The following is a 24223-nucleotide window of genomic DNA, read 5'->3' on the forward strand; positions in this document are numbered from 1 at the left end:
GTTGGGGGCACTTTTCATCATCTTACCCGGCTAGGCCCTTTGCTTGAAACCGTTATAAACAAATTAATGTAAATTTTTTTAGAAAATTGTAACTTCAAACGGGTATAATTTTAAAACAAATGAAGACAAAATAATTTAACAAATTTTGATTGGAAGCCTATTAATGAAGCTTTAAAATGAAACCTTCTAAGGCTCATTTGCATGCGTAGAAGCTCAGTTACGATCGAAAAAGCTTCGACAAATACTTATTCTGTAATTTGCAATTTGCATTATGCACTAATTTTACAATATCTTGAGTTATAAAGGCCCTTTGCTTGAAACCGTTATAAACAAATTAATGTAAATTTTTTTAGAAAATTGTAACTTCAAACGGGTATAATTTTAAAACAAATGAAGACAAAATAATTTAACAAATTTTGATTGGAAGCCTATTAATGAAGCTTTAAAATGAAACCTTCTAAGGCTCATTTGCATGCGTAGAAGCTCAGTTACGATCGAAAAAGCTTCGACAAATACTTATTCTGTAATTTGCAATTTGCATTATGCACTAATTTTACAATATCTTGAGTTATAATTGTTGGATTTAAGTTTGGTAAACGATTATTTCTTCGTTTTTTATTAACGGACAAATTTTATTTGAAACATTATTTTTTATCTCTTTTAGTTTATGAGACAGAGCCTTATAAACAATTTATAAACAATTTATAAACAATTAAATTGTTTATAACAATTTTTTGACCACTCGGATCGAAATCCACCCTCGAAATTCGTAATCAGCAGCCAAAAATCCATAAGAAACTGTTGAGTTTGTCCATCAGAATTGAAAAGGACACGGTGACCTTTCCTCGACCGTTCGACCTGTCCATTGTCTAATGTTACGCAGCCAGCACAGTTGTTTTCTTCCAACCCAGCGTTTTCCTTCGATTGTGTCCTGAATGATTAACCGGAGTAAGCGATTTTTAGACCCTCCTATTATATGACCGAAATATTGAACTTCCTCATTTTTATGATGCTGATCAGCTCTCGCTCTTAGTGCATGGTCTCTAGCACACGTTCGTTAGATATGTGTGATGTACACTGGATTCTGAGCATGCGACGGTAACACCAACGAACGCTTCCAATTTGTTAAGATTTTTTATTTTTGTTGTCCGGGTTTCACATCCATAGAATAAAACAGACCCAATACTCCCCAATACAATAGACGTGTGGTCAATGACAGACTTCCCTGTCACAGAACACATCCCTGTCTGACACCACGCTTAATAGAAACTTTAGCACTTCTTGATCCACCTTAATACACGCGGTCCGATTGCAGTAAAGATTTTTGAGCAATCTAATGTCATACGTGTCCAGACCAACTAAGTCCAAGCATTGAAATAAGGTATGTGGCACTCTATCAAAGACATTTTCGAAATCTATAAAGCATACATAAATATTTTTTGTAAACTCAATGCTCTTTTGTAGGAGTATTCACATGTAAAAATAGCTTCCCGAGTACCCATACCGTTTCGGAAACCAAACAGTTCATCACAAAGGTTATACTCCTCCTCCTAAGTGCCTTCTCTATTGAGGTTGGCGATCAATATGGCAAATTTCTCTCTGTTCTGGGCTTGATGGATTATGTCATTCCCTGTTGTGTGGGTCCAATCTCTGATGTTTCGGAGCCAGGATTTTTTTCTTTCTTCCTATACCCCTTTTACCTTCGATTTTGCCTTCTAATATTACCTGAAGCTGCTCAAATTCCCTATGGCTCATTATGTGTCCTAGATATGACGTCTTTCTAATTTTGATTGTATTGACCAGATGAGGACATGTGTTCATTATTTCCAGTACTTCTTCATTTGTAGTTTTGCTTATTCTTAGCATTCGGCGGTACATCCACATTTCGAATGAATTCAGTTTGTTGACGTCATACTGTAATGGAACACCCTATATTTTATTTTATATTCGAAATCCTGTTAACTTCTCCATCACAAAAATATAAAGGTTTGTAATGTTATACAGGGTTTTGACAAAGTTATAACCAATTTTGTATGAAAATCGTAACAAGTTCAACTCTGTGTATAAATAAAAATAAGCACAACAGCAATGGTTTATTAATGCCATATTTTTTTATTTATTGTCAAACTTTTTGAGAATTATTGATATTGCTAATTTTCTTTATATCAAATACAGGGTGAGTCAAAACGCAAGTACATTATTTTCTCAGTAATGTTAAATGGAACACCCTGTATTTTATATCATTATTGAAAAGTAACATTAACGTACTTTAATTTTTATATAACATTCCCTGTGCCCAAATTTATTAGTTTTCGAGATATTTTCATTTTTCAGAGCAAATTATTTTAGGTGTTTAAATTTATCTAAATTTTAAGTAAGCCATGACTGAATTGACAATTGAAGATTACCGATTATCAATCCGGTAATCAATGTAACACTATAACAAATAAAGAAATAAAAATAATTTATTAGTAATACATTTTACAAACAAAAACACAACCACTACATGCAACATTTTTGAAACAATTAAAAACTATCTTTTTATGTAAATGCAACAAATAAACAAAGAAAATTAGTAATAAATTTTACAAAAAAACACACAAACACAAAATACAATATTTTGTGAAGACAAACACTACTTTTGTATGTAAATGTAACAAATAAAGAACGAAACATAATTTATCAGTAATACATTTTGCAAAAAAACATGTTTGAAAAAATTAGAAGCTACTTTTAATAAAATATTTTTAATATTTAATTAGATAAATAAGGTGTTCAAAATTATCTCCTAACACATTTATGTACGCCCAAAAACGATCATTGAATGAGCTACTTACTCTACGGAGCATTTGTAAATTAACACATCGAAATACACTTTGTATTCTATTTTTCATCTCATCCCTTGTTGTTGGAGGTATTTTGTTTTCGACAAAATTTATTAAAGATCGGTAAATGTAACAATATTCTGTACAAAACGTAACAAGAATTTTTTTTGTAAATGAAACAATTATTGAGAAAAAAACTGTTCCCATATGGGACCACTAGGCGTGAACCCGGTAGATGTTCGTTAAGGGTTACTTGGTATGAAAATTGCGAAACAGTCAATACAAAGGGCTACATCATATTTGCAGAACATTGTTCTCCCTCGGCTTAAAAATTCAATGCGTGCGCATCTTCATCTTTTGTTTTCTGGTACAGAAACCACAAAATGATTTAATCCCTCGTACCGAATATCTCCAATTCGAGAGTCACTTATTGCAGCTGCGGACACTCTTCGTGGTGCTCTCGGTGGGATTTTATATATTATTGGATACATTTGGATAATATCCCGTGTAAATTCCAATTGGCTAATGTTACGACCAGATTTTCTATACAACGTGCATGCATTTTTAATGTTCGCGTCCACTAGGTATGTAAAAATAGGCCAATACCATTTTTTTGGAACAGATTCCATTTCGATAACAAGATACATCGCTATCCATCAAATCAGTACCACCTATATTATTATTGTATTTTGAAAACAATATTTTTGGCCTCGGAGCAACAATGTTTTTTTTTCTCTTGTCTTGAAAACCTTTTAACATGTCTAGTTGCTGTAATCTAAAAAGTTCTGAGGGGCTTGAACCAGCATACTTTGAGTAATCAGACTCTAGAAAATCATACACTGTAGAAACCAAATCCCTTTCTTTGCAAAAATCTGCATTTTGCTGCAGCGTTTAGACCTCCATCAGTTGCCGTAGATGGAATTGCTCTGCTAGTACGGGGTGGATCTAAGTGGATTCTTCTACGATCGTGTCTTCAGCAGTGCCTTCGATTCTAGTATCATTCGAAAATCCGATTTCCGGAAGACAGCTGGTTCCGATTTCGATTATCAATAAAACCCGTGTCATTTTCATCTGCCGAATCTTCGTTTGTTAAAATATTAGTATCTGGAGATTCTATGTAAACAGCAGAAACATCTTTATTATTTTCGTTTTCCTCAAAAGCCATATCGAGATCTTTTTTCAAAGAAATTCCTCTAAAAATAAGAAAAGTAAAAAAAGAATAGTGAAAACAACATATCCAGCAAACCGCCTAGCGGTTCCGTTTGGGAACACCCATATTTTTGGCCTATTTACGAAAAAACCAAAATATGAAGTATTATGAAAACCTGTACAAGTTATTTATTAAAGTTTGTAGAACATCTTTTGAAAACAAAAACAGGGATAATACTACAAAAAATAATAAATAAAACACTTACACGAAACGAATGTCCATATTTTGGCTCAAACAAAACCAACCGTAAATTCAAAATTTTATTGTACTGGAAAATAGGTATAAAACTAAATTTGGGTCGTTCATTCAAGAAGAGGTAACCTTGAACTACAAATAGAACCGAATCTCTCTGCTAAATTTTACCTAAAAATATGGTAAATAGACTCCGATGCGTACGCAATTTGTTGGCTCCATATGGTAGCCGTAGGCGTTAATGGGTTAACGTCAGTGGCGTAGCCAGGAATTGGCTTTGGGGGGGGGCACCGGGGGGTCTGAGGGGTATGGAATACCCCAGGTAAAAGGGGGGTCCGCCCCCGGAAATTTTTTGAAAATTAGACCTTGAAATAGGCGTTTGGGACTCATTTCAGCATCAAAATCTTAAAATAACTTTATTATAGTTTTCAATTCCTCTCGAAAAGGAAAAATCAACGACATTTTATTTTGTTGATTAAAACTTTAGGAAAGATGTAAAGTTGTATGTTAATGATCCTTGAGTCATAATTTGATTGATGCTCTGTCATACTGTATACTCTACCAGTTTCTTATTGAAAAATACTCATATTTTAACAGATCAAAACCCATAAATATTACAAGTAATGTTCATAGAAAGGTTTCAAAACTCAATACAATTTTTTATCCGTTCATAACATTTATTATGTGCACAAAATTAGCAAGTTTACTTTCAATACAATCCTGAATTGGTAATACATATGAAGATGTGCCCTACTAATGGAACTGCAGCCTTCTTGGAGTTCTTGTGTATTGGCAGATGATTTCTTCTGTCTTCACTTGCAAATCTCGATGTATGGATAAGAGTGCAAGGGAAGTGAGCCTTTCTTCACCTATTGAATTTCTTAAGTAGGTCTTCAGTGTTGAAAATGATCTGGAAAATTAAAAAAAGCTGGAATCTTTTGAACTTTAAAGTGAGGTAATGAGTAATATTTACTCCTCCGTCCGTACTCAATCTCGGTTTTTTTAGAAATGCGTCCATTTTATTTATTTAATATGAATATAAATTATCATCAAAGTTCACAGCAAGCATTAGTCTGAACACTAAAACACTTCACCATGTAGGCCTATGAATAATTACGTTTTCAACTGTCGAGTCGAGTCGGTGCGTCCTAACCTCAAAACAAACCAGAAAGGCGTGAGAGCGAAAAAAAAGTGAGAGCTTAGCAGCCTAGTGGCTGCTGCTGCTGACAGTCGGTCCCATGAACAGTGTTGCCAACCTTTACCTTCTAGAGAAGAAAATATACCCAGTACCGACACACTGTTACTTTATAATAACTGCAACTCTTTATTTATGAATGCAATAATACGTGTACACTGTTAAATAAGATGTGTGAAGCACATTGTTTTACGTACAAGATTTAATACAACTAAACCGTAAGTCAATACCCGTAAAACTTAGTTTTTTATGATTTCTACAATGTTTAAAATTTTATAAATTTCGGGGGGGGGGGCGGCCCACTTGGGCCCCTTCCCTGGCTACGCCACTGGTTAACGTAACCCCAAAAAAATCAGTCCAGTTTAGACTCGACTGAATAAATTTAGACATAGGGAATGTTATCTAAAAATTAAAGTACGGTAATGGTACTCTTCAATAGTGATATAAAATACAGGGTGTTCCATTTAAAATTACTGAGAAAATAATGTACTTGCGTTTTGACTCACCCTGTATTTGATATAAAGAAAATTAGCAATATCGACCATTCTTGAAAATTTTGACAATACGTTAAAAAATATGGCATTAATAAACTATTGTTGTTTTGCTTATTTTTATTTATACAGGGAGTTGAACTTGTTACGATTTTCATATAAAATTGGTTATAACTTTGTAAATACCCTGTATAACATAACAAACCTTTATATTTTTGTGATGGAGAAGTTAACAGGATTTCGAATTTAAAATAAAATATAGGGTGTTCCGTTTAAAAAAAAAACATAAATTTGGTCTGCCACTGTGTTATCGAACACCCTGTAACATTCTAACTAATTTTGTAATGTGAAGCTCAAAGGTGGCTAAAATTTTTGTTATTAACTTTTATTGCTATCTATTACTATAGCGGAGCTATTGAGCTTTACCCTACTAATCACTCACCTATAACACTTTAGTGTTCTCAATCTTACTGTGACTCGATAGCTTGGGGTTACAGAGCATTTTACGCATGTTCATGAAGCCAGATCTTGCTATTTCAATGCGTCTTCTAATTTCTTTTGAGTGGTCTAGCTGACTGTTTAGCTGTGTGCCCAGGTATATGAAGCTTTGGGAACTCTGAAGGGTGATACCATTGATTTGTATGTTGGGTGTAATTTGTTCATGGGGGTTCTTGTAGAATATCATGATTTTGGTTTTGGAAAGATTAATCTCCAAGCCCAGTCTGTAACTTTCTTCTGATACATAGTATGTTCATCAATATTTTTAGTTGGTATTCTGTTTCCGTTAATACTACGGTGTCATCGGCATATCTTACATTGTTAATGATAAATCCATCGACTCTGGCACCTTCAGGGTGATCTTCAAGAGAAGCTCTGATGATATGTTCGGCATAGACGTTAAATAGTAGAGGGGACAGAATGCACCCTTGACGCACTCCTCGTTTTATATTCACATAATTGGTATTTCCGTTGTCTGTTCGAACACATCCTGTGTGGTTCCAGTATGTATTGCTTATTATAGCTATGTCGTGTCCGTCGAGCCCTACTTCTTTTAGCACCTCAATGAATTTTTCGTGTCTAATGCGGTCGAAGGCCTTTCTATAATCGACAAAGCACACATACAGCTGTTTTTGAACCTCGAGATACCGTTCTGCCATTAGTGTCAATCCCATAATTGCTTCTCTGGTACCTGTACCTTTTCTAAAACCATATTGAGAACGACTCAGGTATTCTTCACACTTATTGTGAATGCGGTTATAAATTACTTTTGCTTGCTTCTTGTTTTTTAGGAAGAGCTACATAATATGTGGATGTTAGCCAGTCATGTGGTAGAGTGCCATGTTCATATATAATGTTAAATAGGTAGGTTAATTTCCTGACAGCATCGTCACTTAGGTGTTTAAAATGTTCGGCTGTTGTTAGATCTTCGCCGGGTGCCTTGTTTTCTTTGCGTCTTTTATTGCCCGCATAATTTCTTCGGTTAGAATATTTAGTTTTCCATCTGTATCTATTTGTGGGGGCTCTTCTGTTCTCTGATCACCAAACAAATCTTTAAGATATTGTTCCCATATTTCTTTCTGTTTTTCTGGGTCTAATTCCATTTGGTTTTTCTTGTTTGTTACAATAGATAAATGTTTGGGTTTCCATATTCCAGCGACTTCTTTAACATTTTTGTGTAATTCTCTATCTTTATGCTTCCTTTGCAGATCTTCTACCTCTTTACATTTTCCTTTCATCCACTCTTCCTTAGCTACATTTATCTTTCTCTCAATTTCCCTGTTGAGTTCTTTGTATCTTGTTAGGTTTTTGTTTTTTACCATCCGTCTCTTCTCCATAATTTGTAATATTTCGTTTGTCATCCATGGTTTTCTTTGTTTACGGTTTTCTTTCTGTATATTTTGGTTTGCTGTCTCCAGGACAGTATTTTTAATTTTTCCCCACATGTCTTCAATGTTTTCTTTTATTGTCTTCTCTTTAGTGGGAGCTAATGTCTTTATACATTATGTTTTTGTCCTTGGTCAGCACTACTCCATGCTATTCTCTGACTGGGTTTAGCCTTGTCTACTCTTTTAAGTTTTATTCTGACAGTTCTGCAGTCTGCGACTACAGGATTGTGGTCTGAATTTATGTCACAGCTTGGGTACGTTTTTACATTTAGAATACCATTACGGAACCTTTTGTTAATTGTAATGTAGTCGATTTGGTTCCTCACAATATTTCCTTCGCAATCTTGAGGAGACCTCCACGTATACAGACGTCTTTTAGGTAATTTAAACCATGTGTTAAGAACCACCATCTTGCCAAAATTTAACAAAGCGTGTGCCTCGTTCGTTCCTGGTTCCTAAACCGTATGGGCCGATGATCGATTCGACCTTTATGTTGCAATCTCCCATAAATATGTTGATGTCATCTGATTTTATGTGTTTTTTGATCTTTTCAATATCGGAGTAGAAAATCTCAAGATCTGCGTCTGTGCTGTCTGCTGTCGGTGCGTATACCTGTATTATATTGATGTCGAATGGTTGTCCATTTAATTTGATGATCATTATAATGCCGTTGACTGGTAGAAAACCCTTCGTGTGTTGTTTCATGGATGCTGTTACCAACACTCCTACACCTGATTGGGCATCATCATCTTTGCCTGCATAATAGAATCGGTTTCCATTTATTGTATCCACATATCCTTCTCCTTTCCATCTCACCACGCACATACCAAGTATGTCCCACTTCATTCGTCTCATCTCGTTTTCAGCGTTTGCTAATTTGCCTGCTCTATACAATGTCTTAACATTCCACGTAGCAATTCTAAGTTTCCTCCCGGGGATTCTTAGCACCCCTTGACGATTAAACGCCTGCCATGTTTTGATTTTGACTTGCCATATTAACTATCTTGGGAATTTAATGCGATGGTTTCCCACTTGCCTTTCGCATCCTATGCCGTTGACGACGGGATATCGTTCATCCGCCTTCGGGGACGATTTCTCCTCCCCAGGACAAAAGGGAGCCCTTGCGTTATTCCTAATAACGTTGAATGCTTATACCGGCAAACACTCGGTCCCCATCTGCGTCAGCCACCTAAGCTAACTACTTAAGTGTTGCCCATCTTCTACCACGTGGAGGTGCAAATTGAGGGATTCCCTTCATTGAGATCAAGACCGTAAAGGCATTTCTCGATACTCTCCAGTACTTTAGGAAGACTACGAGTTATACAGAGTGGGCCAAACCAAAAGAGTCCACCTCGATATTTGGCAGTATTTATTAGATTTTAAGAAAATAAAAAAACAGAACAATTTTGATCTATGGGGGACACATTTTTACGGTACAAACATCTGTCATTTGTCAACTCCCTCCCTTCCAGTTCCCCCACCCTTATTTTTAAATAGGGAATAGGGGTCGTGTGATAGCTCATTTGAAAGGTTATTCAATTCTCTATTCAGTAATATTAACATCGACATAAAAATTTATACAGGGTGTCCAAGAAAAAGTATTTTGAATTTAATTAATTGGCACAAAAAGAAGAATGTATGTAATTTATTTAATTCAAAATACATTCTACTGCTGCCACAAAACAGAAAAAAAATGTTTTTTGATAAATAGACACTGCTTTTCGCTTAATTTCAATGTTCAAGCTTCCACCCATCTGACTCTGGGTAGGTTGAATATTGAATTTAAGCAACAAACAATGTTTATTTATCAAATAAACATTTCTTTATGTTTTCTGTCAGCAGTAGAATGTATTTTGAGTTAAATAAATTACATACATTCTTCTTTTTGTGTCAATTAATTAAATTCAAAATAATTATTCTTGGACACCCTGTATAAATGTTTAGGTCAATGTTGATATTACTGAATAGAGAATTGAATAAGCTTTCAAATGAGCTATCACACGACCCCTATTCCCTGTTTAAAAATAAGGGGTGGGGGAAGTGGAAGGGAGGGAGTTGACAAATGACAGATGTTTTGTACCGTAAAAATGTGTCCCTCTTAGATCAAAACTTGACCTGTTTTTTTATTTTCTTAAAATCTAATAAATACTGCCAAATATCGAGGTGGACTCTTTTGTTTGGCCCACTCTGTATATGCGACAATGCAATATTTTCATAAAAAATTTGAGCATGTCTCATTAAACTCAATAAGTCGATAGTCACTACACTGTCTGGCATTTCTTTTCTTGTGAATAGTTACAAATATTGATTCTAACCAGTTGTCTGGTAATTTGCTGCTGCTGTATATCTTGTTAAAGAAGGAGGTGATAATCGCAACACTCTCATTATCTAATAGTTCTAACAATAATTATGTGGGTATTTCGTCAGGACCAGAAGCCTTCGTTTCGCTTGGTCGATGGCCTTCTGAACTTCTGAGATGAGGATCTGTGGACCTGTATCTCTGCTAGATGGTATTTCTTCGTAGATTCTTTGTCCATCTTTAAATAATTCTACAAATGGGTTTAAGTACTAAAATTGTGGCTTTATTTTTCAAATAAAACAGGAAATTGCACTTACTGTATTATTCTGATACAATATAAAAAATGTTCTTACATTTTTTCTTACACCTATCTATAAATCTGGCAATCGTGAGTGTGTAAATAATTATAGAGGTATAACTATTCAATCAGCAATCCCAAAACTTCTAGATAAATTGGTATCGATAAATCTTACCTGGGCTTGCCGAAACATAATTATTGATGAGCAACATGGTTTTTCTAACGGAAAGTCAACTGTAACAAACCTTGTCAACTACCACCAATACTTGTTGGGTGCATTTGAGAATAAGATTCAGGTCGACAGCATTTATACTGACTTCTCAAAGGCATTTGACCGGGTTAATCATAACCTGTTGGTTCGTAAACTTCATGCGTCTGGCTTTGGTGAACCCATTGCTAATTGGATTAAAAGCTTTTTGATGGGACGTACACAACAAGTTCGTATCAACAATTATGTTTCTAAAGAATTACATTGTTGTTCTGGTGTCCCACAAGGGCCTCATTTTGGTCCCTTGCTCTTTAACTTGTTAATTAACGATATTGGTAAGGCTATCAAAAACTCACGTTTTCTACTATTTGCTGATGATCTTAAGTTATTTCGTTAATATCAGATAGATATCTTCTGCAAGATGATGTTAATAATATATGTTTATGGTCGAAACAAAATGGTTTAAGCCTAAATCCGACTAAATGTTCTTGTATTTCATTTGGTCGTATAAATAATCTAACAGCTAATAGATATGTTCTTAATGATGTACTGGATTCAGTTACTGAGATTAAAGATTTGGGTGTATTATTGGATTGTGCATTGACAATTAGGAGCCATTATCTTAAAATTAAGGAAACAGGATTTCGCAATCTTGGTTTTATTTATCGCAACAGTCATTATCTCTCACCTACTGTATTCAAATTACTGTACTGCTCTCTAGTGCGCTCAGGACTTGAATACTGCTCTGTTGTTTGGTCTCTATTTCATCAAGTTTACATTTATGGATTGGAGAGCGTTCAGCGGAAGTTTCTAAGATCTTTAGCTTATAAAGCACATACTAATATAAGAAATACTGAAAATTTCGTCGATAGATTATTCTGGAATAATGTCTCAATTTAATGTTGCTACACTGAAGAACCGCAGGTTGAGAGCGGATATGTTGTTTCTATTTAAAATTCTACACAAAATTGTCCCTCGTTATTGGATAATGTGTACTTAAACACAATACATAGAACTCGACACACTGCACTCTTTTATATTCCTTTTCATAGGACTGAGTATGCTCGTCATTTTCCCTTGTCGAGAATGCTCAGCTTATGCAATGACATGCTACTTGATCCATTCTGTCCAAGCATTAATGTCTTCAAAAGGCAGCTTGGGTGTTTAATGATTTAAATATGTGATATTTTTCATCTTCTGTGATTGGATATACTGTGTTATTTTACAAATTTTATTGTTTAATTGTCTTTTATTCGTTGATTTTTGATGTTTTTTGTACATGATCTTTACTTTTACTATTTTTTTGTATTCGTTTGTAAATGGTTCTAAAATAAATAAATTTTAGGTTACAGTACTGCAGTTTACAGACCAATGGACCTTCTCACAATCAAAAAGAACATCGAAAACGGTACAATCAGATCCACCTTGGAATTCAAACGTGATACGATGTTGATGTTCACGAATGCAATCATGTACAACAGAACTGACAGTCTCGTTTACAAAATGGCGATGGCTATGCAACAGGAATGCATAGAACCTATCGAGATACTCATGATGGCGGAGAACCACAACGATTTTTCGCTTAGAAGGGAAACTAGAACGAGCGAACTAGGAACTAAGAGGAAGAGGACATTCACAGATGAGGTTTTAATGAAGTCGACGTCGAAAAAGCGAAAAGAAGATTAGCAGTACGCCAATAGCATCGCCAAAAGAAGATGTACATATGAACTTTCTAGTGGTAGTTCCCAATGGAACGAGTTTTGGTGGTAAAAAGATATTTGAGTATCAGTTTTAGTATGTGTAAATATAGACTTATGTGAAGAGAATAATAAATCAATTGGAATCTTTTGACTTCTAATTATTACTCCTCTCATCATCCAGCCTCGAAAGTCCACTGGCAACTGCTCATCCAGTTTTTCTTTAGCCTTCTTAAATCGTCAGTAAGGCTTTTATGACCTGGAAAGGGAACATCTACAGAACAACGTCTGGAAGCAATAAATATTAAACTGTTCGCTTATTTACTGAATACTCTGTGTGAAACAATTCTACAAGAATGAATAGAAATAAAATATTCTATTCTATTTAGTTAGTACATTGTATCTATAATTTATACTTAATAAAAGAAAAGGCATTGGAATCAAAACAAAATAAATATTAAGATTTATATGATGCAGTTAAGAAAGCATAGGAACTCGTATAAAAGTGTTGTCCTTTGTCCCAATAAAGCTAATTATTAGTTGTACAGTGAATTGAGAGAAAAAAGTACGCGGATATTAATGAGCTACATAGTAATACTGATTTGGATACATTCGTAAATAAACTTTAAAAATCCAGAAATAACATTGAATTTAAAAAAATCTCTATAAAGGGGGGTCACGAGTTGCAGTTGCGACGTCGGTATGAGGGGGGGGGGGTCAACTGTAAACGACGCTTTACGACGGAAGGGTGGGAGAGTATTAAAAATTCCCAAATTTTTACGACGTAGTTTATGGATGTTCCCAAACCAGTTTTATGTAACAGAAACCTGTCGATGAATATTCGCAAGGTCTTGAAATGTTATGTGTGGTGTATCCTATTGTATGGCTGTGAGACATGGACGTTAAAAACCACAATGTTAAATAAATTAGAAGCATTCGAATTGTGGTGCTATCGACAAATCCTAAAGATATCGTGGGTTTCGCACACTTCCAATGAAGATGTTCTTCAAATGATGAATTCAGAACTTCTGCTCATAAGCATCATAAAGAGGAGAAAAACAGAATACTTCGGCCATATAATTCGAGGACCTAAATACCATCTGCTTGGCCTTATAATGCAAGGAAAAGTGGAGGGAAAGAGATGGACCGGTCGAAAGAAACATTCATGGCTGCATATTAGACAATCCACAGTAAAATAATTATTTCGCACAGCAGCCAATAGAGAAAGGTTTCAGAAAATTGTAAACATGCTGACGGCCAACGTCTGAATACAGACACGGCACCTAAAGAAGAAATCATCAGTCCATCGTGTAAGGTAGTCGAGCGACGCTTCTCGTGTCTTCCCTTGGTCTGTATTCCAATAACCTCTTTATCCATCGCCCATCTGTCATTCTAGGAATGTGTCCTACCATCTCCATTTTAGTCTGGCTATCCTTTAAATGGCGTTAGTCACCTTGGTTCTTCTAGTGATATCTTCGTTTTTAATTTTGTCTCGCAGATATTCCTAACATGGATCGCTCCATTCTTCTCTGTGTGATTCAGGGGCGGCCCGTCGGGGAAGGCAAGGTAGGCGCCGCCTAACCTCTTCAAAAGTACAATAATCAATTACCTATTTATTAATATATATTACTTGTTTCATAATTGTTATTTATAAATTGTGACACAATATCTAAGTATCTAAAATAAAAAAGCTACTTTTTAATATCTTTCCGAAGTTGTAACTATTGTACGCTCCCGTAGTAGTGCTACTCACTTCGATGATGGCACTACCCTAGAGTTAGGCACTTCTCAAATGCTCCTAAGAACATAACAGAATGGCATGCGTCTCTCAATCTTTACACTAAGCACGGCGCTGTAATTATGGCTTGTCTGGCCGTAGTGGGCGAGAATTTCCGGGAATATTTTGGGGCTAAAGGCGACATTTTTTTGCGTCTTCGACAATGGTTGTTCCGAGCTGCATCTCGGGATAACCAATTGTATGTTTTAGGATCCTGACTACAAATACTGAAAAAAACTAAAAATGCGAACTTTGTCATGAAATTTGGTACGTGGGATTACAATAATATTTGGAACAACTTTTCCAAATAACTTTTTCCGATGTCTCTAACGCAAAGCAAAACACCGAAAATTCGTCCTGTTTGTAGATTTGCAGTAGGCCGCGTTTAAAATTTTAATTTGAGTTGACTATAGACTAAGTTTTCACTCTAATGGCATATAGCATATCCCACCAGAATGAAAACAATGGGAACCTTCTCTGGTTACACCTCCGAGGCTTCTACAATTTTATTTGCAAGCCATACGGATGCTGAGACTAAGGAAGATGAGGGAATTCTACAATTTACAATTCACGTCCCATCTGCTCAGCGCGGTAAAGTTCCAACGAGACTGTTAATTGTTTTCATTCTGGTGGGATATGCTATATGCCATTAGAGTGAAAACTTAGTCTTTTGCTAGCAGTTGCCGCTAGGGCATCTATGCCATTTCGTTCGTTGCAATTCGGGACTGCACGCTGGGGTTTGTTTTGGTTGGATAAGGGAGAGCAGCATATGTGCCTCCTGATGAGAGACTAATAAGTTTCGAAACCGGTAGAGGTGCTTGCAGCACTCTCTGATTGGACTGGAATATGGTTCGGCTGTATTTTCGTTTTGCAACGAAATTGAAAATGGTTATTCATTTTTGAGTTGACTATCTTAAAAAATGTGAACTATCAAACTGCTTGACTGCAAAATTTCAAATCTTTATTTATTTTGATAGCCGCAATATTGGGACCGTGCAAGTTCGGCAAAGCGACACCTATTATTTCTACGCTCTGCAACTTTATTCGCACTTTTAATTATATTGGTCAATTATATTAGTCCAAAAAAATAAGATTCAGGTTATGTTATTAAAACGTAAACAATTGTATGTAGTAAATAAAATTAGTTATTAAAATGTAGTACTGCAAGCAAAATACAAATAATTAAATTTACAAAAATGAATAACCATTTTCAATGAAAAAAACCATCAAAACCAGAGATGGTTCCCATTGTTTTCATTCTGGTGGGATATGTTATATGCCATTAGAGTGAAAACTTAGTCTTCTTCTAATTAAATTTACCTTTATATAATAATTCAATGACAGTAAATATGAAATGTATGTCAATTTGACAATTTCAATTGACAATATGAATTATTTAAGAACGTTGCAATATTTCTCCGCTATTCGCGCACGATCGTTTCTCAATTCCCTTCCAAGTACTTGCACACCGCGAATAGGGGTGTCTTCATTTTAAATCCGATACTCTGAGTATATAGAGGTATAGGAGTATATAAAGGTATGAGAGTCGCCTACCCGCATACTGAGGTCACGAGCCGCCACTGGCGTGACTCTCAGTTTGGTAGCCGATGCTTTTGTTAAGGCAAGTGTTTCTGCTCCGTATGTCAACACTGGTTATGGTCGCATTGATAAATACTTTTTTTTGGGCATGTGGGCACCTCACTTTTAACAGATTTTCTCAGTTTTCCATATATCCATATGCTGAGATAGGAATGCATAGACCTATCGAGATACTCATGATGGCGGAGAGCCACAACGATTTTTCGCTTAGAAGAGAAAATAGAACGAGCGAACTAGGGACGAAGAGGAAAGGACATTCACAGATTAAGTTTTAATAAAGTCGACGCCGAAAAAGCGAAAAGAAGATTAGCAATACGCCAATAGCATCGGCAAGAGAAGATGTACATATGAACTTTCTAGTGGTAGTTCCCAATGGTACGAGTTTTGGGGGTAAAAAAATATTTGAATATTAGTTTTAGTACTATTTGTAAATACAGCCTTATGTGAAGAGAATAATAAATCAATTGGAATCTGTTGAATTTTAATTATTACTCCTCTCATCATCCAGCCTCAAAATCCACACAGTTCCACAGCTAAATACATCATGCAATTGCTTGCCCAGTTTTTATTTAGCCCTCTTAACCCGGGAGCAGTCGCGCGATGAGAAAAAAATCTAACAATACGCTATTTAAAACAAATTTTTTTCTTCAAACGTCAAATAATGATGACATTACTTATCTAACTTGATCCTGTCAAAGTTTGATGTCTCCGCCGGCAGCAGTTTTTTTTCCCATTTCTTTACGGCGGAGGGAAAAATGTTGTCATGGCAACAATATGAAACATGTCACAAAGCAACAATACAAATGTCATTAACAACAATTAAACATCATTTTTATTTATAGTAATATTAAAAGTACAATTAGTTAATGAGGCATTTTCAAAATTGAAACCGTGCAAAAATGTTCCCGACTGTTGATACGCATTGGTAATTGTTGATGATACTGATGGTCGAGCACAACTTTCAGCAATCATTCCCGATGTTGGCGAATCATGACTTAATTATTTTAATTTCTAACATCTAGACGACTTTGATAGTTGTCACAGTTAATTTCGAGTAAAAATAGCGTATGAATTGTACTATTTATGGTTGAAAATTGCTACGTTTGAAGAAACAATAGTATACTTTATTCGGCAAAGAAGCGACTTTTCTTGACTTGCCCTCTATTACGCGCCTCACTTCGTTCGGCGCGTCAAGAAAAGTCATGCTTCTCCGCCTTATAAAGTAATATACTATTATTTTATATTATTTTTATCTACTTGTTATGTTAAAAATATCCATTTATAACAATAAAGCTAATTGGTGCTCACCAAAGCCATAAATTCAACAAAAAAAAATTAAATTAAAAACGATCCCAAGCATTGCTATAATCTTTCTCGAGGTACTTACGAGTGGAAAGTTATGTTGCAAAATTTTTCATTAAGTTATCACGGAAAAAGATAATAGACGGAAAGGCAGTGCTGAAAAATATATTTGAATTTACTAAAGCTAGATTTTTCACAGTTAATTACCGTGAGTGTGTAGAGAAACATACTGCGGTCGGTCAAGCGAAACGTAGAACAGGGGTTACTGAGAGGGTATCAAAGTTGCTTTCCTACGAAGGTAATTATTTCCATTTACTAAGGCTGAAAATCAGTACACACATTCTAAATTAAATATAAATAAAAGTTATTATAGTCGGTCAGCTGTATGACGGGACAGAGCCGGTCGGTCGGCTTCAATAGTCGATTGAGGGAATGAAGCATTTTGGCTCGCAGTTTTTTCGTCCAGCACGGATTTACTTGAAATTTTCACAGAAGGTAGGAAATAGTCCAAGGATCATTTTCTATATCATGCCGCTATCATACGCTAAAACCTTGGGGTGGTTGCCGCCCCATCTCGGGGGTGGGAATTTTTTATTACATTTTAACCATGTAATTCGATGGAAAATGTGACTCTAAGGAAAAAATGTTTTTAATATTTTCTTCGTAAAACTAATATTTTTCGAGTTATTCGCGCTTGAAAATAACAGTTTTTCGACGAAGAGCGTTTTTTGAGAATACCTCGAAAAATATTCTATACATTTTTGGCGACAAAAAGTTTCTTTGATTTGATCTTTGATCTCAAAAATGATTTTGTTGGATTTTTAAAGAGCTATAAGACTGTGTAAATTAAATTCCGTAAGATCCCTTAGTTTTTAATTGGGACGGGTTTAAAGGGCTCGAATAAGTGGGTGTTTGCTGGTAAATAGAGGTTTAAACAGCTATAACTGGCTAACTGTTTACTGTAATGAAAATATATGCAAAGGGTAATTTTAGTCATTAAAAAAGCTACAATTTAGTAATTTTTAATTTTTTTCGTATCTTCAGTAGTTTCGGAGATATTTTGAAGTAAAAGGTAAAAAATACCAAATTGCAAAAAAATCAATTTTTGTTTAAAGACCAATTTTTCCAAAATTAGGCATTTTAAATAAGTAGGTCAAACTCCTTGAGTGTATTTATAATATAAATATAAAAGGAACTACAGAAAGGTGAAGGCCAATTTTGAATTAGGAAGGTTGTTAGGGGGTTATCTTCACTGATTTTTTCGTAGAGAAAAGCAGGTACCGACATTTTTTTGATTATAAGTCGCTTAATTTTCATGCTAGAAACTTTTTATTATTATTTTTTGAAAGGTTTAATTGCTTACTTGAAAAAAGATTATTTAAGTTTTCCTCGAAAAATGCAAATTTTTCCCATTATTTGACTTTGAATATTTCAAATTATGCATTTGAAGAAAAAAGCTAACCTTTAATATGCCGTATCTCGGTTTGTATTGGTCTTAAAGATATTATAGGAAAATAATTTGATTTGTGTTACTAAAGGATACAATTTCGATATCTACAGTTTTTTTTATTAAATGCATATTTTCGAGGTATTCTCAAAAAACCGTCTAAAAAAGTCGATTTTTTCGTCGAAAAACTGTTATTTTCAAGCGCGAATAACTCGAAAAATATTAGTTTTACGAAGAAAATGTAAAAAACATTTTTTTCTTAGAATCAAATGTTACATCGAATTACATGGTTAAAATGTAATAAAAAATTCCCACCCCCGAGATGGGGTGGCAACCACCCCAAGGTTTTAGCGTATGATAGCGGCGTGATATATAAAATTATCCTTAGACTATTTCCTACCTTCTGTGAAAATTTTAAGTAAATCCATCCTGGACGAAAAAATTGCGAGCCAAAATGCTTCATTTCCTCAATCGACTATTGCGGCCGACCGACCGGCTCTGTCCCGTCATACAGCTGACCGACTATAATAACTTTTATTTATATTTCTCCTGATCTTATTCTTCTCTGTGTGACTCTCATAATTTTTTTGGTCATACATTTTTGCTAGTTAGCCCGATCAAAGAACAATCTGACCCCCAAAAAAATAAAGGAAGGATGAAAATTTGGAAATAGGTAGTTGAAATTGTCTATAGGGTGATTGATTAGTAGGGTAAAAAGCTCAATAGCTCCGCTATAATAATAGATAGCAATAAAAGTAAATAACAAAAATTTTAGCCACCTTTGAGCTTCACATTACAAAATTAGTTAGAATGTTACAGGGTGTTCGATAACACAGTGGCAGACCTAACTTATGTTTTTTTAAATGAAACACCCTATATTTTATTTTATATTCGAAGTCCTGTTAACTTCTCCATCACAAAAATATAAAGGTTTGTAATGTTATACAGGGTATTTACAAAGTTATAACCAATTTTGTATGAAAATTGTAACAAGTTCGACTCCCTGTATAAATAAAAATAAGCACAACAGCAATGGTTTGTTAATGCCATATTTTTTTATTTATTGTCAAAATTTTTAAGAATTATTGATATTGCTAATTTTCTTTATATCAAATACAGGGTGAGTCAAAACGCAAGTACATTATTTTCTCAGTAATGTTAAATGTAACACCCTGTATTTTATATCATTATTGAAAAGTAACATTAACGTACTTTAATTTTTATACAACATTCCCTATGCCCAAATTTATTAGTTTTCGAAATATTTTCATTTTTCAGAGCAAATTATTTTAGGTGTTTAAATTTATCTAAATTTTAAGTAAGCCATGACTGAATTGACAATTGAAGATTACCGATTATCAATCCGGTAATCAATGTAACACTGTAGCAAATAAAGAAATAAAAATAATTTATTAGTAATACATTTTACAAACAAAAACACAACCACTACATGCAACATTTTTGAAACAATTAAAAACTATCTTTTTATGTAAATGCAACAAATAAACAAAGAAAATTAGTAATAAATTTTATAAAAAAACACACAAACACAAAATACAATATTTTATGAAGACAATTAAACACTACTTTTGTATCTAAATGTAACAATGTAACAAATAAAGAACGAAAGATAATTTATTAGTAATACATTTTGCGAAAAAACATGTTTGAAAAAATTAGAAGCTACTTTTAATAAAATATTCTTAATATTAAATTACATAAGGTGTTCAAAATTATCTCCTAACACATTTATTTATGTACGCCTAAAAACGATCATTGAATGAGCCACTTACTCTACGGAGCATTTGTAAATTAACACATGGAAATACACTTTGTATTCTATTTTTCATCTCATCCCTTATTGTTGGAGGTATTTTATAAACTTCATTATTAACGTAACCCCAAAAAAATCAGTCCAGTTTATTAAATTCTGGTGATTTGGGTGGCCACGCTACTGGTCCATTGAAAAATTAAAATATCTCGAAAACTAATAAATTTAGACATAGGGGAGTGTTATCTAAAAATTAAAGTACGGTAATGGTACTTTTCAATAGTGATATAAAATACAGGGTGTTCCATTTAAAATTACTGAGAAAATAATGTACTTGCGTTTTGACTCACCCTGTATTTGATATTAAGAAAATTAGCAATATCGACCATTCTTTAAAATTTTGACAATACGTTAAAAAATATGGCATTAATAAACCATTGTTGTTTTGCTTATTTTTATTTATACAGGGAGTTGAACTTATTTATACAGGGATTTTCATATAAAATTGATTATAACTTTGTAAATACCCTGTATAACATAACAAACCTTTATATTTTTGTGATGGAGAAGTTAACAGGATTTCGAATTTAAAATAAAATATAGGGTGTTCAATTAAAAAAAAAACATAAGTTTGGTCTGCCACTGTGTTATCGAACACCCTGTAACATTCTAACTAATTTTGTAATGTGAAGCTCAAAGGTGGCTAAAATTTTTGTTTTTAACTTTTATCTATTACTATAGCGGAGCTATTGAGCTTTACCCTACTAATCAATCACCCTGTATTATTATATAAGAAAAAGTTTACAATTCTACATCCCCTCCATTTTACAAAAGTGGAGGGGAATATCCCCCTCTCAAAGATGAAAAAAATACATTCAAAATAAGACCGGAATTGGATAAAATGACTAATTCTAAAACAACTTTTCTTCTATAGAGTTTTTTCACTAAGTCAATAATTTTCGAGTTATTTGCGAGTGAATATGTTCATGTTTAACAAAATAAAACATGTTTTTAGACGGTTTTTCAGAGATAACTCAAAAAGTAAGTATTTTAGCAAAAAAATATGCTTAGCAAAAATATAGCACATAAAAAATTGAAAAAAAAAGATGGTGTATACATGAGGTCTGTAGACCCAGTAGAAGCAGAGTTGCAGCTAATGAAAAGTAGGTTCTTCTTCGTCAAATTCCAAATCGAATATTTCAATGTGAAATAACCCAAAAACAGAACACTTTTCGGGGAAAATTCATGTTGAATTATATTTTTGTTTTTTTAAATTAACTTGTAAATATTAAAAGTAAGTGAATTACGCTCAAAATATTGTTGGTCCCTTTTATTTTTTGGTAAAAAAATCCGCGAAAATCACCCACTAATTAGCATCACATATAAATTTTAACATTACCACTTCACAAGTTACCTTGTCTATGTATTATTTATATGATCTGTAAGTTTCATCGGTTCAAAGTGCTTCGTTTTGAAAAAGATGTAGTTAAAATGGCTTGAACGAGTAACTAATCACGAGTTTAGGCAAATGTTTTACAGCCATAGCATAACCAATTTTTGTCTAACAAGAAAACAAAAAATCAAAAATATTCAGAAAAGCAAAACGTATATTTTATTACTCTTTGAGATTTTTGGTACTCCTAATTGATTTTAAGTTAATTCTATAAACAATTACGATTTTTTTCAAAATTAAAAAATATGTTTTATTTTAAACTCAATTTTTTTCAAAACTGAGCACTTTGAACCAATGAAACTTATAGATAATATAAACAGTACATAAGTAAAATAACTTGTAAAGCGGAAACGATTAATTTTATTTGAGAAGCTAATTAAGGGGTGATTTTCTCAATTTTTTTAACAAATAAACGGGACCAACAATATTTTGAGCGTAACTCACTTACTTTTAATGTTGGAAGTTTTTTTAAAAAACAAAAATAAACCTTTTTTTTAAATACTTTAAAAAAGTTGTAATGAATTTTCCCCGAAAAGTGCTCCGTTTTTTGGTTATTTCACATTGAAATATTCGATTTGGAATTTGACGAAGAACAACCTACATTTCATTAACTGCAACTCTGCTTCTACTGGGTCTGCAGACCTCACGCATACACCACTTTTTTCAATTTTTTATACGCTATATTTTTACTAAGAATATTTTTTTCGCTAAAATACTTACTTTCTGAGTTATCTCCGAAAAAACCGTCCAAAAACATTTGTGAAGTGAAAACTTCTTTAGGGACGTTGTGCGATTTTTGGATAGGGGAAAAAGCATTCAATTCGCGACCGTCGTCGCTTATGTTATTATGTGCATGTACATATAAATTGTGTAGAGGTATTTAAACTTAAAATAAATGTAAAACCTATTTTAGGATGGGGAAAAAGGATTGATTTCGCGGCTATCATCGCGACCGTCATCGTTTCGGCGAAATAAATTTTGTACATAATATATGTATAGGTATTATGTGTAGGTTTATATATGTAAATTGTATAGAAGTATTTAAATTTAAAATAAATGTAAAACCTATTTTAGTATGGGGAAAAAGGATTTATTTCGCGACCGTCATCTCTTCGGTGAAATAAATTTTGTACGTATAATTATTATGTGTATGTATATGTATACAACTTGTGTAGAAGAATTTAAATTTAAAATAAATGTACAATCTATTTTGCAATGGGGAAAAAGGATTGATTTCGCGACCGTCATGTCATCTCGACCGTCATCGCTTCGACGAAATAAATTTTGTATGTATATTATTATAATCTACGTATAATAATAGTAATATTATTGAAGTGAAAACTTCTTTAGGGACGTTGTGCCCTTTTTAAATGGGGAAAAAGTGTTGAATTAGCGAGTCATTGATTCGACGAAAATAAATTTTTGAAGTGAAAACTTCTGTAGAAACGTGGTGCAGTTTTTAGATGGGGAAAAGTATTGAATTAGCGACCGCCATTGCTTTGACGAAATACATTTTTGAAGTGAAAACTTCTTTAGGGAGGTTGTGCACTTTTAAGATGGGGAAAAAGTATTGAATTAGCGACCGTCATTGCTTCGACGAAATAATGTTTTGAAGTGAAAATTTTCTTAGGGACGTTTTGTCCTTTTTAAATGGGGAAAAAGTATTGAATTAGCGACCGTCATTGATTCGACGAAAATAATTTTTTGAAGTGAAAACTTCTGTACAAACGTTGTGCACTTTTTTGATGGGGAAAAAGTATTGAATTAGCGACCGTCATTGCTTCGACGAAATACATTTTTGAAGTGAAAACTTCTTTAGGGAGGTTGTGCACTTTTTAGATGGGGAAAAGTATTGAATTAGCGATCGTCATTGCTTCGACGAAATGTTTTGAAGTGAAAACTTTCTTAGGGACGTTTTGCCCTTTTTAAATGGGGAAAAAGTATTGACCAAGCGACCGTCATTGCTTCGACGAAAATAAATTTTTGAAGTGAAAACTTCTTCAGGGACGTTGTGCCCTTTTTAGACAGGGAAAAAGTATTGAATTAGCGACAGTCATTGCTTCGACGAACTAATTTTTGAAGTGAAAACTGCTTTAGGGACGTTTTGCACTTTTTAGATGGGGAAAAAGTATTAAACTAGCGACCGTCATTGCTTCGACGAAATAAATTTGTGAAGTGAAAACTTTTTTAGGGACGTTTTGCACTTTTTAGATAGGGAAAAAGTATTGTAAGATGAAGATGAAGTTTTCGATCCTAATAGCATTATTAATAATATTTAGAAAATATTAAAATATTACTAAAAGATTTTTAAATCGAAAACTTATTGGTCCATTTCCTTGGTAAGACCTCCAAGGCTTCTAAAATTTGCAAGCCAAATGGATGCTGAAGCGAAGAAGACAAGAGGAAATTCAAAAAACTTAGGTACAATTCACGACCCCGTCTGTTCAGCTGGTAAATTCCAACAGAAAATGGACCTAGTTACTCGAAGGAGTAAAGACCAATATAAAAATAAAATAAAAATTTTATTTTTAATTCAGCTACAATCCGAAGGCAAAACAATCTTACTTTTCAAT

General features: G+C 33.8%; 1 protein-coding gene across 3 annotated transcripts in view; it reads left to right on the forward strand.

The window, feature by feature from the left end:
* Nucleotides 1–12452, forward strand: part of LOC114332307 (bromodomain-containing protein 8) — a 64338-nt gene extending 51886 nt beyond the window's left edge. For all 3 annotated transcript variants that reach the window (XM_028282088.1, XM_028282089.1, XM_050652618.1), the window contains one exon: nucleotides 11950–12452. In XM_028282088.1, coding sequence (XP_028137889.1) covers nucleotides 11950–12290 — 341 coding nt within the window. In that variant the 3' untranslated portion in view covers nucleotides 12291–12452. The remainder of the gene's footprint in view (nucleotides 1–11949) is intronic.
* The last annotated feature ends 11771 nt before the right edge of the window (nucleotides 12453–24223 follow it).

This window comes from Diabrotica virgifera, chromosome 6, assembly GCF_917563875.1.
Source record: "Diabrotica virgifera virgifera chromosome 6, PGI_DIABVI_V3a".
Lineage (NCBI taxonomy): Eukaryota > Metazoa > Arthropoda > Insecta > Coleoptera > Chrysomelidae > Diabrotica > Diabrotica virgifera.